The sequence below is a fragment of the Protomyctophum bolini genome, assembly GCF_963924005.1.
Source record: "Protomyctophum bolini genome assembly, chromosome: 13".
Classification (NCBI taxonomy): domain Eukaryota; kingdom Metazoa; phylum Chordata; class Actinopteri; order Myctophiformes; family Myctophidae; genus Protomyctophum; species Protomyctophum bolini.
Window position 1 is genome coordinate 18,810,546 of NC_137874.1, and position 17,789 is coordinate 18,828,334.

The window sequence follows — 17,789 nt, forward strand, 5'->3', positions numbered from 1 at the left end:
TTTACCGGGAGAGTTCCTTGTTGACAGTAATGTTAATCTATTGGCCTGGGGCTGCTTTTACTGGCTTCACCGTCCAACCAGGGAAGAAAATATGTTTTATTGAAACGTTGCTTGTTTATGCACAAAATGGGCCAACATATTGGTTGTGCAAGCTCGGATCGACATCATCAGGTGAACAATGTCAATCAAGTAACTTTCCATCTGTCCTAATGGAAACAAATATTCTCTCCAGTTTTCCTCGTGACATACTCATATGTCACATATCTTTGGGGCAGTTGGGGAAAGTAACTAAGTAGATTTACTCTTGAGCCCTTGGCTCAGAACCTCTGAACAGCGCTCAGCGGGTCAATGGAGACCCAATTGGTCTCCGGTTCCAACTCCGAATTTCCCCCCTGGACCTTAACAATTTTGAGGTATTTGTACTTGAGTTGAGTATTTTCCAATAATCTACTCCACTACATTTCAGATCCAAATATTGTACTTCAAACTACATTTATTTTAAAACTTTAGTTACTAATTACTTTGTAGATTTTTATTATTATTACAAAACATACATTAAGCACTATATTTCGGCCATTTATTTATTTTAAAACATGAAATGGGACATTCTGCATAACGATTACTTTCTAATTTGGGTAATTTTGTACTTTACTCAAGTACATTTTGAATTCCAGACTTTTACTTGTAACAAAGTACATTAAGTATTGATAGTACTTGAGTACTTTTTCCACCACTGCTTTGGGGGAAAGATTTGCATATTTACGTACCATTAAATATGACAAAAGGTGCTATAAAGTAACAATATAATTCAGGGTGCCATGGATGAAAAGTTTAATTTTACAGGGGTGACCTCTGAGACAAAAATGTTTGAGAACCACTGCACCAGATGCAGTATAATTCTCATATATAGGAAAACCATGACGAATCTGTGTAGCTACTGCATTGCATTTCAAAGTAAATCTCTGAACTGTTAAAAAAGGTTTTTAGGTGGTCAACTAACAATGGGTATATGCCGATAGTAATGGCTTCAAAAGTAGCTAGGATTAAGTGAAACAAAGACTAAACCATGTATGTGGAGCTGCTGTAGTGATATTGATCTTGATATTGATATTGATCTTCTTAGAATGACACTGAAAGCCTATCGTCGCTCACGTCGCTCACACCTTCTACAGTATGTCCATTGTGCAAAACTGTTACTTTTCAGGAAATGGAAAAAAAGAAAGGAGAGAAGTGGAAAAAAGAGTCACACAGACTTGGTTGATGTTCTTAAACTATTTTTGTAATATCTTAATAAGTGCCGCAAGGACCAAAAAAATCACTTCACGAGACGTCCAAGACGTTGTTTTATCTTGACTCAGCATTAACTCTCCCTGATCTTTTATTAACATCTGGAGAGCCCTCTCTCTCATAGATAGCTCCCCCGCTTAAAGACCTCGTCTGTCCTCCCTAATCATGCTCTCTCTTTGCTTTTCAAAGGTTTATGGGATGAGAAGCTGTGGCTGTGAGAGGGCTGCATTTGGCCACTGTGCTCAGATTAATCCATTAAGACCGATAAAACCGATTCTACAAATGTCTTTTCTGAAAAAACTGATTCTATATCAGGTTATTATTAAACTATTTCATGTCAAGGACCCCAAAAATGATTTGTATTTGGCCACCAACCCCCATCTGAAAATATGTTGTTCCAGGGTCCTCCCAGAAGCAAAGATACGAGTTAAAAACATTCACTGTGAACGAATATATATTCAAAGATTTGTCCCACATTTTCACCTTGCTATGAGTGCCGCGCTATGAGCTTGTAGATATGCTATTTTGCAACAGTTAAAGTTTAAAATAATGGTTTTAAAGGCTATAAAGTGACACAGACACGTCCACAGGTCCAAACGGGTTAATGGCACTGAAATGGGAGGAAAATGCATCCAAAGAATGGAGCCTTACTACTGAAAATTCACACAAATAATCTCTTTCTTTAAAAGAGAGGCAGGGGGGCTGTTCAGTATGAAAACAAACACTTGCACGTTCAACTTAATCTACCTAGCCAACGTAAAGTATGCTGCACAGTGAAATTGTTTTAAAAATGTTCCCCGAAGGGCAAACAAATTATTGTACACAAGCTAAGGACAACACCCTGTGTAGCACGCACCAAAGGGCCATTTGCATTTTATGCAACCAAATTAAACCACTAAATGTAGGTAATTATGCATGGGGTATTACAGATTAGTCAAACCTAGCAGGGATATACAATTATACATATTATTTCAACATTAACATCCTGATGTGTTCTGGACAGTGATATTTTGCCAATTAATGAGGACACTTAACAGACACTGCATCTAACAAGGCGTGCATGAAGGATTCAGAGGGATAACAATTAAAGTGGAACACATTATTCACACATCATTTCACTAACTAGCTGCATCTCATTTGCATTTAAATCACGCACCTCCACTCCAAAACGCATGCTTGATGATGTTATTTGGGCTGTCATTGTGAATGACCTTTTGTTTGTTAAGTGAGTAGGGTACGAGGTGGCAAAGGTACACAAGTTGAGGTATTTCCTGCTGTCAGACAATAAAAAAAAAAGAAAACCCATGGCGTATATTCATAGCACAAGCTTTTGGTTCACAGAAGAAAAGTTTGGCCGTTGGAAGGAGCATGTATTGGCCTTTATGGGGCCCCCAAATAACTTCCCAACGGACAATAAAGAATATATCATCCGTCATCTAGCTGCACCCAGCTACAGTTAATGATCTGCACTGCAGTGCACAGGATCCTGGCTCAGACTGTTAGCAACCGAGTTACGCGCACACACACTCCCTGGATGCCAACGATGAACCTCCGCCCCAAACCAGGAGGCCGACTTTGGATAAAAAAAAATAATCCCGCAAATCGTTACGCAGTATCTCTATAGTCATGTGTTCAAGATGGATCTGTCCGATATTTCATATTCCATCCTAATTGGTTAAGATTGGCTAAGTTTGCAGGATTGGCCCTCAAAGCCTCAAATCATGAACACAGTGTGTCACTTACGTGAAATCTTTCACAGACTTTCCTACTAGGCTGAGGCATATATCCCACCCTTTTCACATTGGCCTGTTATAGCGCCACCAACAGGTGGATTTTTGCAACAAAAATGCCTCAAATCATCCAATTGCCATCCAAGGCGTAAGAAAAAATGGCACCCTTTTCACATTGGCCTATTATAGCGCCACCAGGAGGCCACAACCTGACCTGCCCTGGTGGAGACCTGTGCCCAGAGGGGCACTTTATCTAGTTTACACTAATACACACCACCACAAGCTTGAGAAGGCTAAGACAGCGTATTGGTGCTGGTGCGGTTTCAAAATTGTGAGTGTTTTTTTCCCCTTTTTTTTCCCCTTACGCAGATGGCTACATTGGTTTCTTGGCAGCTGGACAGTGACACCTACTAAGCTACTGTTGGCAGTTGACAGGCAGTGACAGACAGGACACTAACCTTACCTCACCTGCCAGTTGGTGGTAATCGTCAAGTGTGCTGTGCACAGCAGCCACAAATTAAAAATCCACCTCCTTCCCAGTTCCAGAATTAGGTTTAATAACTCAAATACATTGTTGACGTGTGGTTAATGTGTTTTTTAGATTACATAAAAAATGTGATTGGCAATTTTGTTTATACAAAAATCTCTGCGTGTGTGTGTGTGTGTTTTGATTGATTGATTGATTGAAATATGTATTAACAGTTTGCAGAATTACAGTACATTTCAAGCACAAACTCAATACAAAGACTGTTAACTGTGAGTGGACGACCCAATTAAGCATTACACTTGTTTACAAGAGGGTCCACCTTGTTCAATTCATCAAAACATTTAGAGACGTACAAATAGACACTTCTATATAGTCAAAGAACAGAACAGGAATTCATCATAAAGGAGGTAAACAGGGAAAAGAAACATATACAGTGAGGGGGAAAAGGGGTGGGCGGTGGGGGGGATTCAGATTTAAGGGGGCCAGTTTCGAATTGCAGCCGTCCGTAGGTGCCCTTTGAGAGCGGTTTTGAAGGAGTCTAGGGATTTGATTACGTTGGTGGCCATTTTATCACCGGAAAGATTAGTCTCCAGGATGGAACCTAGGTAGGTAATTTCATCTTTACGTGTGATAACATTGTCACCCACTCTAACCAAGAAGCCATTTGCCTTGCTGAGATTACTATTAGATCCAAAGAGAATGGATTCAGTTTTTCCCAGGTGTAAAGATTAGTTTTTGTTTAGGAGTAATATAAACATGTTTTTTCATTTTGTTGAGGAAATACAGAGTCAGATCACTCATAGCATCTCTGAGGATAGAATTCTGGATGAGCAGGACATTGCAGCCTGCCTTAATCTGGTGGTTGTCTAACAGGGCAACAAAAATAAACAATGTGAAAAGGGTGCCATTTCTTCATACGCCTTTGATGGCAATGCATGATTTGAGGCATTTTGTGCCAAACATTTGTTTTGCAAAAATCCACCTGTTGGTGACACTATAACAGGCCAATGTGAAAAGGGTGGGATAAATTCCACAGCCTAGTAGGAAAGTGCGTGAAAGATTTCACGTAAATTGCACGCTGCTTCATGATTTGAGGCTTTTTGTTCTAAACGAGCCAATCCTGCATCTTTGAAAGCCAATTATAGCCAATTAGGATGGAATATGAAATATAGGGCAAATCCGTCTTGAGCACATGACTATAGAGATACTATGTAACGATTTGCGAGATCTTTGTACAGAATCTAGAGGAGAAATATCAAATAATGTATTTTTACAAAAGTTGGCCTCCTGGTGGTGCTATAAAAGGCAGATGTGAAAAATGCAGGTCAAAGGTTTGTCCTTGGCCTCGAGGGAGTGTGCATGCTACGTTTCACGCAGATCGGTGCAGTTATAGGTAAAAAATGTGAAAAGCTGCCTCATGGTGGCGCTATAACAGGCTGTTCTAGAAAATGTGGGGCAGAGGTTCATCGTTGGCATCCAGGGAGTGTGTGTGCAAAGTGTGGCATCGACCGGGTTAACGGTGCCGGAGATTATAGCCGGTAACGGACGGACAGACAGACGGACACACGGACGGACGGACACACGGACGGAGTGCAAAACATACTCTCTCTCCCCATGCCTTCGGCCTGGTGGAGACAATGATACTTTGTTTAGCTGTTCCAACCCTATTTTATGTCTGAAATGACCATTAAGTGAACGATCATTCTGGGTGTACTGAAATGGATCTAGTATAGAGCACCGACAGATGCAAAGCTTTGTGACATGGAAATCACAGCAGCCCGTTTAAAAGAGGATTTCACATGGTGGTAATGGGCTGGGGGTTGTGTGTATTGAAACAACCTTAATGGAACATATCTATACTGTATGTCTGTATGCATAACATTTCCTCCTGAATATCAACAACATCCAAGTTAGCTGCTATCTTCAGAAAGTGAAACCGCTGTGTGACAAAGTATATTAGGCGTTACAGTTTACAGCCGTCGGCTATCAGAAATATTGAAAAGATCACACGGACATGACCACTATATTGCATTAGTGCTGACTGATGTTTGATTGATTGGTTGATTTATGTTTTTCATTGATATAAATCAGTGGTGGGCACTTTGATGATGGAGAGGGTGACCACACTCACTCCAGAGGGCCACATTGCATATACTGTCGGGCAGAAACCACTTATCTGCCTACATTAATGTAGTGTCTGTCTGTATACCAATAGACAGACAAGGATGAAAAATTGATAGTCCATATAATATGGCATACAGATTAATACAGACATTTGGTTGGTTGTACATGATGCATTCCTAGCTCAACATTATGGTAGCCCATAAACGCACGTACGCACTTGTGTACGCACTTGTGCACACACACACACACACACACACACACACACACACACACACACACACACACACACACACACACACACACACACACACACACACAGTCACACACAATCACACAAAAGTAACAAAAATAGCCAATCTACAAGCTCAAAATCCGTCGGGATTTTTGCTATTTCAAAAAAAAAAAAAGAGAACAAAAAGTATTTTGCAATTTTTTAAATGGAATCCTGAAAAGTATTTTTATTTTATTTAAATAATAATAATAAAATAAAAAAGATTGTGAGGAAGATAGAGCAATAGACCCCATAGACCTCAATTTATGAATTATAAATGGATAAATCATCAATAAAACACTGGATGATGCTTTTGGGAAGTCAAACAGATACAGCACGCAGGACTGTCAGCAGGTCAGAGCAGGGAGTTTAAAGGCTGCAGGTGACGAGATAATTGATGAGCATTCACTGCTGCTGAAGCATGAAAGCTTCCATAAAACATGAGAAAATCATCAAAGCCAACCTTGCCCAAAGAATCTTTTCAACACTTACCTTTGAATCACGTTTCTATCGTACAAATAACGAGTAAGGAATGAGCTCTAAATATTGCCCCATTTCGTTTTTCTTTAGGAGGTCATCTGGAGTTTTGTGATAACTTGCAGCAGACACAGTATAACTGCAATAGCACTTGTGTTATTTATTCGTTTTGTTGACAGGGCATGAGATGAATCACACAAAAGACTAAATATATGCACTTAATACTTTACATTTCCTCTTATCTCCATCCATTTACATTTCACTCTGGATTCTACCAGAAGCAGTTAGACTTCTCGAAGCCTCTCGTTCCACAGTATGGAATATGGATATGTTTCTCCTTCATCATCATGCATTTCAAACGTTGCTGGGTTTGATACAAAATACACAGCTTTCGGCGTGAAAAGCCAAGGGATCAGCGAAGCTCTGCAAATTATGAATATCTGTCTTCTCTAGTCTTCTGTCTAGTTGCGTGCCGTGCACAGACAAAAAAATTATGAACCTCTCTAGCAGTGAAGGGATCTGCATGGAAATGCATTCTTATGCAGAAGGCGAGTCTGGGTCATGCTTGACACCTTTTATGGTGTGAAATGGGGCGTGGAACAATGCAAATGAAGTTGACGGGTGATTCTACGATCATTTGGCACCCGCTCACATTCATTATGACATACACCTGTGATCCTCTCATTTCAACGATATACTGTACGCAGCCCTTTGTGAATGGCACGGGAGGTTCAGGGTAGGGTATATACACACTCCTTTACACACTTCATTTATACCTGCTCGTATATTTCCGTTGTGAATTTGGCCCTATATGACTCAAACTACAAAAAAACAACACTGTTGCAAACAAGTCGGTAAGATAGAAAGGAAGGGAGAAGAGACCAGATCAGATCCGTCTGCGCTCAAGAACAAAATATGCATGCATGGACACGCACAAACATGCACCCCACACCACCCCACACCAACCCACCCATGCACAAACACAGACACTACACCAGAATGTCATATTCAGAACAAATTCAACAAATTGGAGCTCCATCTGTCTCTTTTTGTGGACTAAATTGACAGATACATTTTGGTGTGATTATATTATATTTTTTATACAATCTTCTAAAGTGGCATCCGAGACGAACATCTCTCATTATACTCTTCGTCAATGAAATTAACGTTGGCGTGCACTGATCCTGTATCCTGTCTCTTTTAAGCTCATTAGCTGACAGGAAGTGTTTTTCTGTAACAAGGATGAACTAATTGAGTGACAATATAGGTAGGCTACAGTACATACAGTACATAAAGTCTCTCAAAACAGTGAACAATTAACGGAATGCTCACATCTTACACAGTATTAAAGTCTGTTAGATGTTTGCAATTATTAATCGTCTTTTTGTATGAGCCCCAAAAAGACATATTGTTTTATAAATGGCTCTTCAGGAGGTTAGCTATTTATAAGATTGTGTGTGTGTGTGTGTGTGTGTGTGTGTGTGTGTGTGTGTGTGTGTGTGTGTGTGTGTGTGTGTGTGTGTGTGTGTGTGTGTGCGCGCGTGTCTATTTTTTCTTTTTCACATGTTTTACGTATACCGGTACCTTAGATACCGAGATTTAGGCACGGATGACGACATTTTCCTTTAAGACTGCCATTTCAGTGCCTTCTGCCAGCTCTATTCATATTTTTAATTCATCATTTTAATGCCAATAGAAAAATCTGTGATATACACACTATATCTAATATTCACGGGGGAATCATATAGTATTAGACACCCACCATTCCTGATGGTGGCGGTAACTTCACCATTATGCCGATTTTGAACGAATAGAGCGAATCTGGTTTTGTCATTTTTGGTCAAATTAAGCTCTAATCAAGCCCAGAATATCGCATTTTATGCAACTATGCACATAATGACTGCGTGACCGTGCACGCAAGGATTTTGGCCGGTTTTAGGTGGAACACATCGGCCGTTAGCCACACATGCTAAAAGTTGCTACATTATTTAAAACAAACCCCCCGATTATAGGGAATAAAACAATTCCGTCAATTCCGTCAACGGTAGGTTTGGATTAATTAATTAAATCCGTCAATTCCATCAACGGTCGTTCAAGAGTTAAATGCATCATAGATGACTGGCAACATGAAGTGTGAGATCCACATGGAAGACACACTTGTAATTAGACCGTCTTTTTTGCAAACAGACAAATCCGATATTACTTTCAACAAATCACCTGACTAGTTCATACACTTCATGAAAAAGGGCCATAATTATGAATTTATATCCATATGCATTCAAGCTTCAAGGCTTCTTCGTATTATCTTTTTGAGGGGCACTATACGTGAGTCGCTAGCCCATCCTATGTCCAGCTTTGAGGGTTTGTGTAAACATAAACATTGAAGACAAAAGTGTCTAAACACAAACATTGAAGACAAAAGTAAGAACGCAAATTGTGATTGGCCAGAATGAGATGATGTATGATGACGTGTGATGATAAGAGCGTCACTGCACTATACACAGGGGTGATTTTTATTATTAATGTCAATGTATGTTGTTGTAGCACAGTACTTTCAGAGGACCTCACAAAATTGCATTTAGCTGCTTGTACTTCTATGAGTAGTGACAACTAAACCTTGATTATTCATTTTCGATATACATATTCATATTCAGGACCAAGCCCAGAGTAAGAGAAATGCTTCAGTTCAGTGCAGAAGGATAAATCATCCATTGGACTGAGCCCTTTAGTAGGGACTTAGGGAGCACATTGATGGACTATATATATAGGGCTGTTCAATTCTACAACAGGATCAGTGCTCTCACTAAAACATGCTCCATAAATGCAGATATTTAATTTCTTTTTGGTTTTTCTATGACACCAATCATTCAAGTTGAATGGGGTGGAATTAAGGCAAAGTGAGCGATGTGTTTAAACCACTCCATAGTAAGTGCAGCTGAAAGACCCAAGTATGAATACACACAGATCTCATTTCATAATGGTGTTTCTTTTAAGGAGACACTCAGGATTCTTCTAATTGGGACATTGCTAATGCTGTCCAATGTTATAGGGAATGTTGATTCATTTGTAGAATGCAGCTGTTGGAATTGGAACGAATGTATTGTAGTGTAGTTGGAATTTGTATGAATGAGAATGACTCACTGCTTTTGACGCCTGTCTCTCTATCGGCTTTGTATAGATTGGTTGAAACAATTGCCCATTGCATACAGTCTGGAGATCCCTTACTATGGGTACCATAAGTACTTTGATAACAAGTACTGCACTAAATACTGCACTCTCACAGCAGTTACTGCACTAAGTAGCCTACTCTGGCAAAGTATACCGCACTAAGTACTCTGGCAAATGTGTGCGCTAATATACTCAAAAGTAGGATTGGGTTAAGAACAGTATCAACTAGAAAAAGTGCCCCTCGGGCACAGGTTACAACCAGGATAGGAGCGTTTTGGGAAAAATATCAAGTGGCATTTCTTCCTCATGCTAGTGGAAATATGCGTGGACAGTTTCACCACAATCGGACTCTCTGTTCATGATTTACGGCATTTTGTACAAAACGGGCCACTCGTTTGTCCATTTCCTCTAGGGAGTGGGGTGCAGGCTTTAGTTCCGACTGTCATTAGACCGACAGCCTACCTAAAACCCTAACCTAACCCTAACCGCAAGCACGGAGCAGCGCATATGAGACTAACGCATGTTCAGGAGCGACAGATGATTTCCGCATGACGGATCTTTGGTGTGTCGGATCTGCGTGTGCACCCAAGGGAGTGTGCACGCATAAAAAGTTTTACACAGATCGGTGCAGGTATTTCTTCCTCTGTATAGTGGAAATGTGCATGAAAGATTTCCCTCAAATTGCACTTGTTCATGATTTCAGACATCATCATCATATCATACTATAATTCAGTCATTGTCTGAATGTCTGAATGTGTCACCACCTTATCTCCTCACCGCCTGCACCAATCGCTCCCACTTTTCACACAGGCATTGACCATAATAATAGGTCTTAACGAAGCCCTTTTTCCAATTTAACAAATGATAAATTAATAATGAATTTATTAGTGAATTAAAAATGCGAAAACGCACCCAGGGCACAGTACCACCCGCGGCCACAAGGCGGCCTCCCGGTCCAAACGCCCTCTGTGCAGAGATCGCCTTTGGACGCCTATTTTAATATCAATTAATTACGGTTCACAACTGTGTCCTGTACGTGCTCATAACAGCGGTGCGATGAAAAAAAGTAATAATAATCACAATTCCGCTGGCTTATGCTGTCTATCTCGGATTCTTCTTTTTAGCTCAAAACAAGCTTGATTTGCGGCTCATTTCTCTAAACATGAAGCGGCTGTCAAACTAAGAGTCTCGCTGTATTAATAGACTGGACGGCGGTCCTGGAGTACCTTTTTCAGACACCAGATGGGGGTATCGGCAGTCAATGAGTTAGCTATTATAGGCTACAGTTACTGGGACCCCAAAATACAATGTAAAATTCTTGGCACTTATTTGTACACAGAGTGAACACATGGAATCAAAGGGATCCATTTGGTTCCATTTGTAACACTCTCAGAGTTACAGACCCGCAGGGGTCCATTTGGGTCTCCGGACCCACCGTTGAGAACCAGTGCATCAGATGCCACAGATGATGTCACAGACAGTCATTGAAAGTCATATCAGTGACATAATTAGTTTAAACCGCCTTGTTTTCTGACAAGCACTGAAAGGCATTATGTATGGAGGTAAATTGATCTACAATTATTCACCCCTTTCAAGAGATTATAAATGATTTATTGCTCATTTAGGATGATGGATGGGTGACATATATATCTTTCCTCTCCACTTCACTATCATCAGATGCATCTATCAGACAATTATTTTCCTTCTCGTGACAGGCTGAGAGTGTGATCACTCACGATGGTCCAAACTGCCAACAACTTGTTTTTTTACGTTCCAACAAATGACCAGTCAAGCAGTATTAGATCACTGCACTAAAGCATATGCAACGTATCCACCCCAACATATTGTTGCTGCCGGGCGGAAACCTCTTATGTCCATTATTTCCAATGAAAATAGCTGGTCTACAAGCTCACAACACGTTGCGACGCGAAGTCGTAACCTTTGTATAGTGCTTAGGTGGTCACAAAACTATATACCGGTAGCCTTAAGATCTTATGTTATGAAAGTATTGGAAAAGACAGTGCTGTATACTGTATGTCTGGCAGGTGGAGGGAACACTTGATCTCCCTGGAGTTCACTTAAAGAGCAGACAGAGGCGAGGCGTACACCACACTAACCTTATTCCTACAGTATGTGTAATGTGATTTTCGAGGGCCCCAATGCCCCATGGCTCATGTCAGGACTTTATATATAGCCTGCTCTTTCAACAGCGTTCAGCCATATCTGCTGCATGGCAGAGAGATCTCTTTATGATTTCCATCTTGATTTTAATAGCGCTGCTTGTATGGTGGACTTAATGTCAGATATGGGTCACAGTGTGTGAGGGTCAACACGCGTCTTCTTAGGGAGACTCCATCCCTCAAGGGTGCCCTGTCCGTCCAACCTTCTTTATAATGGTCTACACTCCTGCACAACTGACAATTAACTAATTTAGCTGGGTACCCTCTGGAACCCCATCAAGGTCCCCTGGGGTCCCCGGTCCCGACTTTGATAACTACTGCATTAAATAATTATGATGGATAGTTACATAATATATAAATAAAGTGTAATGCATTTTTGAGGGGCGCTTATGTCCAGCTTTTTGAGGGTCTGTGTACAGTGTGTAAACACAAACAAACATTGAAGACAAAAGTGAGTAAACACAAATATTGAAGACAAAAGTGAGGACGCAAATTGTGATTGGCCAGAATGAGATGATGTATGATGATTAGAGCGCCCCTCACTTCACACGGGTGTGATTTTTTGAGGGCCTCCTATGTCCAGCTTTTGGTGTATGTAATGTGCTAACACAAACTTTGTCTCAACACAAACATTAAATCCCATTGACAGTGAATGGAACAAACATTGAAGATGAAGGTGAGGACGCAAATTCTGATTGGCCGGAATGAGAGGATGTACGATGATAAGATCGCCCGCTCTTCAGACGGGTGTGGTTTTTAAATGTAGGAAAATAAATGGGATTTGTTGTACTCGAGTCGTGAGTCGTGACCGTGACCGGAGCGTTCAGTTTCAGTCCTGACCCACTGTTTCGGAAACATAAAAAATAAAAGAAAGAAAATAAATCACACCTGTGTGTGAGGCTGCTCAACAACACGGCTGGCTGCAGTTATAGTTATAGTGCTCAGTGTGAGCAGGTTGCTCAACAGTGCCACTTTAGGTCACCCAGGGCCAGCGGTATTGCAGCTGTTCGTACCCCAAACAGACAGACATGCATACATACAGACACGGCCAGACATTGGAGTGGGTAGGCACCGCTCAAAAAGAAGACGATCTGCTGTGTTTGTACCTTATGTAATTTATCGTGCTTATGATTCTTGATTTCTATGCATTTGATGTATTTCTATGTATTTGATGTATTACCTTGTATTGTTCTTGCTTACTGTAAATCGTTCAGGATTAAGAGCGTCTGCTAAATGCCTGAATTGTAAATTGTACCTTGAGCACGGTGGAGCCCAGCTCCAGGCCCACCAGGACAGTGCGGTCCAGTAGCTCCCCCACCCTGGGGTCGGCCACCTTCAGGGAGTCCTGCACCAGGTCGGTGACGTCCACCTGCCAGTCGGGGCCCAGCATGGTGATGACCTGGTCCGTGCCCTCGGTGGACGTGGTGTGGAACTGCGTCAGCACCTTGACCAGGGCGCGCTGGTACTGCAGTGTGCAGCCGCGGCTCACACGACGCTCGTCCTCCTCCTCCTCCGCATCGCTGCTGTCCCGGGTGCTCCTTGTTGTGGAGAGAGAGAGAGAGAGAGAGAGAGAGATGAAAAGACATTTAGTATTGTGATTATTGGTTATTGCGACCGAAGGGTTCGATTTGTGTAAAAAAAAAGGAGAAAAAAATCACACATTCCGTGCTAGCGCCCCTCAAACACGCACGCACGCAAGCACGGGACTATGTTTCGCATTGTCCATAGTTGTTCTTGGGAGCGTTCACCAGCATGTAGCCCAAGCTTTGCACGTTGAGGAACATGTCGGAGTCAATCTTCATGGCGTAGGAGGCCGCGGGGCAGCGGGAGTCCAGCCACTCCATCATGACCATGGTCTTGATGGTCAGGTTGTGGTAGGAGTCCACTAAGTCCGCCTGACTAAACTGAGTGACTAGAGAGTTGGAAAAGTACAATTTGAAATGGGGGCAATATCATCTTTATACGATGGGGTTGGGCCGGTATAGGGTCTGATGGCCTTTCTGGCTCTGAAAAGCAATAACTTACTGGATAGTGTGTGGTAGAGTCATTTTGTTCTTTTTCTTTGCTGCAGCCCACTATGTTTGTTGAGTGAAGCTTCAAGTGATGCTTCGTTTTGTGTGTTTGTGTTGTGTGTCGATTGTGTTCTGTGTTTTTGTTTAGTTTTTCTGTGTGTCTGTTAGCTGTGTTTATTCTTTTGAAAAGTGAAGTTTCGTTAACGCCAGGGCTCCACTGGATGCGTGCGTGCATGAGTAAAAAAACGAACCGGGGCAATTTTAAAGCAGTCACCGAACGCAGCGCAACACAGCGCAACGCAGGCAGTGGACCCACCCTTCGTTGATTAAAAAGGGAACATTCCCTGACGGTGACGGAGACGCAACGCTTCCAGTGGAGCCCCGGCGTAACACTATAAGTGTTTGGTGTCTGTGTGTTTATATCACTGCATGAAATGCATGTATTTAATCTAAGTCTGACCAGATCAGGGATAAAACATTCCTGCCGGCAGCAAAACATAATAAAAAAGCATTTCCACCCCCTGCTAGGGAAATTAAACCCTGTTTATTCATTATAATTATTACATCCGCCCACAGACGTGTGTGGTGTTTTCACACCATTTGTTTGTCTGTGTGCCTGGGAAGAAAATCTGAAGATGTGTGTTTGGATTCTCGCCAATTTAGCTTGAAGATATTTATATATAGACCTACTAAATACTGGATGTATATGGTATATGTTTAGCTAAGAGTCTCCGTACTGTACCTTTGACATTACTGCCAACCATTTTGCAGAGCATACTGTGCTTTGTTTTATCTTTGGATTCCATATTTCAGTGCTGTGTGAGAATCAACTGATGTTGGCTTGAAACATGCTTGAGATACATAATCCAACATGCACTATTTCACTGTGGTGTCTTTGTCCTAAGTCTATCCGAAAATATCCTCTGGAGAAAAGATTAATTCATGACTGAATTTCAAATGGGGTAGTCTTATTTCTGAGCTATTATAATAGAGTAACATTAACTCTATTATGCAGGTAGATTTGGTAGCATTAACGACTGCACTAAATGTAACAATTAATGGCTAAATATAACATGTGTATGTTTATGCACGATAATATGCACATGCAGTAGTCGCTGAGGTTAATGAGTAGACAATGACATATGTATATTGTCATCATCAGTAGCAGTAATTTATGGTAATTGCTTTGTCCTATTTGGAGCTCTAAGCTTTTTTTTATATGGACATTCATTGTTTTTATATATAAACTATAAAGAGAACTGGTGTTATTACACCAGTGTATGGATAACAAATTAGCAAGGTTTTATAAAAAAGGATCATTTTGACAAAGAATACAAATGTGAATTACAAGCGTCTATGTTTCATGAATCATTTGGCTTGGTCTTTTGAGATTATCACTACTTCCACAAATCTATCTCTCATTAAAGGGATTGATTGTATACATCAGTGTGTGTTTACTTGTTGTGTGGTGTACGTATATCATAGCATGTGGTGAGATGACCCCCTGCTGTCCTCTTTGGGTATGTTGTGTCTCCGCTTTCTCTGCAGGTGGTTCATTAGTGTAACCTGGAACACCTGAGGCATCCGTTTGGTGTGTTCCTGGCTACAGTCTCTAACCCCCCCCCCCCCCCCCCCCTCTCTCTCTCTGCTCCTCCCTTCAGCGAGCTCCGGTGTGCCAAGCCCACCCCGACTTCAATTGATTTCCTGTATGTGTGCCACGGTGGGCGCCCACCCCTTCAGGAGACCAGAAGCAGGTCATGAGTCTATCAATTCCAATAGAGCAGTGAATGTGAGCACAGATTTGGATCAATAATTGAGTACCACAGACGAAAAACAGTCTAAGTCCATATTTCATTCTGACCCCTCCACGAAAAGGCCTCGTTGTCCTGACCCCTTATCTATCATTTATACATTATGGAGAAATAGTGTGGACTTAGACTGTTTTTCGTCTGTGGCATTTTTGCCCCCGTCTCTGAAATTAATATTCAAGACACATATTCTGAACATTTGAACACAGCATTTGAAATGAAATGACTATTTTCAAACAGACAAATCATTATCTTTCTTGTGTGTCAGCAACACATTCTCATGAGTTCCGACAACATTGATCAGAGGACATTTGCGATATCTGACAACAAACAACACCCACTTAGGAAACTCCATTCCACAAGGTGTGGGATCTTCTCTATTAAAGGACCACATCCTTCGTATAATTGGTCCTCACTCCTCACTAATGTTCATGATAAAATGCCACCATTTCTTTCCTACTCAGTCTGTCTCATGGGAGGGCTGGAGTTCAGAAACCTGTTCACCAGTGACATCATCGATGGGGAATCCAAGCCAATAGAAATTGCAGGCTTTCTATTCCTGAAAAGTTGCAATGCATCGTTCTCACGATAATTAAAATCTAAATATATATATTTTTAATTCTTGTTTAAGAAAAACGATGATGTCACTGGTGGACGGGTTTCTGAACTGCCCAGGGACGCTCAGGGTTCCTTCAGGTGATACTTACAGGTCTGTAACTCTGAGAGTGAACAAATGGAACCATTTGGTTCTATTTGTTTTCTCTCAGAGCTATGAGAGTCCTTGAGATTAAATTAATTAAAATGTTTGAGGACAGTTACTATGTAACCTCCCTCTGTGCTGTTTGGTTGTTGTTTTTGTACACACCACGCATAGTATACGTACACTCATCTACAACTTGACCTAAATGTACAGTAGGTTAGGTGACCACTTGATTTGGGCTAATTTTATTTACTTAATAGATAGCAACCTCGGCGTGTGTCCCATTTGTTGTGATCAAAGTGCCAGTTCTCTATGTTTTGTGTTTGTCTTTTTGTTTTCTGAACTGTACCACTGCTCATGGTTTTTGATTGGTTCTCATATTAAATGCACCAAACCCCTCTCCTGCCAGTCAATTAGCTGCACCCCCACCACCCCCGCTAGAGATACCAGAAAAACAAGCAGGTGGCAAGACTTAATTAATACTTTGTAGCAAGTCCATATTTGACGTAAAGCTATTTTCAATGCAAAAGCCAAGGTGACTCACATTGACTCACGCATATTTTTGCAGTTGAAAATCCTTCATATTTGTCATGCATCCAATGTGAGTCTTGTGACAAAGCGTTAATTAGACTTTAATGCTAACGACATGTGACAGTGAAACATACGTTGGTTGTGATTAATTAGGTTCAACATGGGGATATCTAACCAGCACAGCACCGTAATTGGATCATACAACATCAAGAAGGCCTCCCAGACTCTGGATGAAGTCTGAGGCCCCTTTTCCACCGCGGCTGAACCAGTTCAGTTATTTTTTTTCAACCCAATACAGAACCGGGTCAGAGTGATTCCACTGAAAAGGAATCGGTTCAGAACCATAAAAGTCGGTTCGGAACTGAAACCAAAAAAATGGCTGCCGGTTCCATGAAAGCAGGTTCAACTTCCAAGAATCTAAAACAGAACCAGTTCTAGAACCACTTAAGTTAATTTGGTGGAAACGGGGACTACTACTAGTGTACAAATGGAACCAAATGGACCCGTAAGGGTTACAGACCTGCATGTGAAGTCAAGGAACCATGAGGGTCAAAAATAGTATAAAAATAATAGATCTAGATTCTAGAAGCTCATAGCCCTTGTAGACATGCTATTTTCACTGTTTAAATTTCTTTAAATAGTAGTGAAATAGTGTCACACACCGTGACGCCATACACTTCACATGTTAAAGTTCTGAAATTATGTAAAGTGCCCTGTGCTGTGCCAGCTGTGTCAGATTTAACCCCCTTATCACGCGTTTCCAAGCGATAAACACTTAAACCATATACTTCTCTCCATTTTCCTTCCACACCAAATCTCTTCACCGAAAAGACCTCCGCACAAGCACACACACACACACACACACACACACACACACACACACACACACACACACACACACACACACACACACACACACACACACACACACACACACACACACACACACACACACACACACACACACACACACACACACACACACACACACACAATGCATACTGTCACGTTTAG

At 41.3% G+C, this 17,789-nt stretch overlaps 1 protein-coding gene across 3 annotated transcripts in view; it reads right to left on the reverse strand.

Annotated features, from left to right (window-relative positions):
- tmem132e (transmembrane protein 132E) overlaps positions 1 to 17,789 on the reverse strand; it is a 386,893-nt gene that overhangs the window by 12,528 nt on the left and 356,576 nt on the right. For all 3 annotated transcript variants that reach the window (XM_080779444.1, XM_080779443.1, XM_080779442.1), the window contains one exon: positions 12,980 to 13,262. In XM_080779444.1, the coding sequence (XP_080635570.1) occupies positions 12,980 to 13,262 (283 nt within the window). The remainder of the gene's footprint in view (positions 1 to 12,979; positions 13,263 to 17,789) is intronic.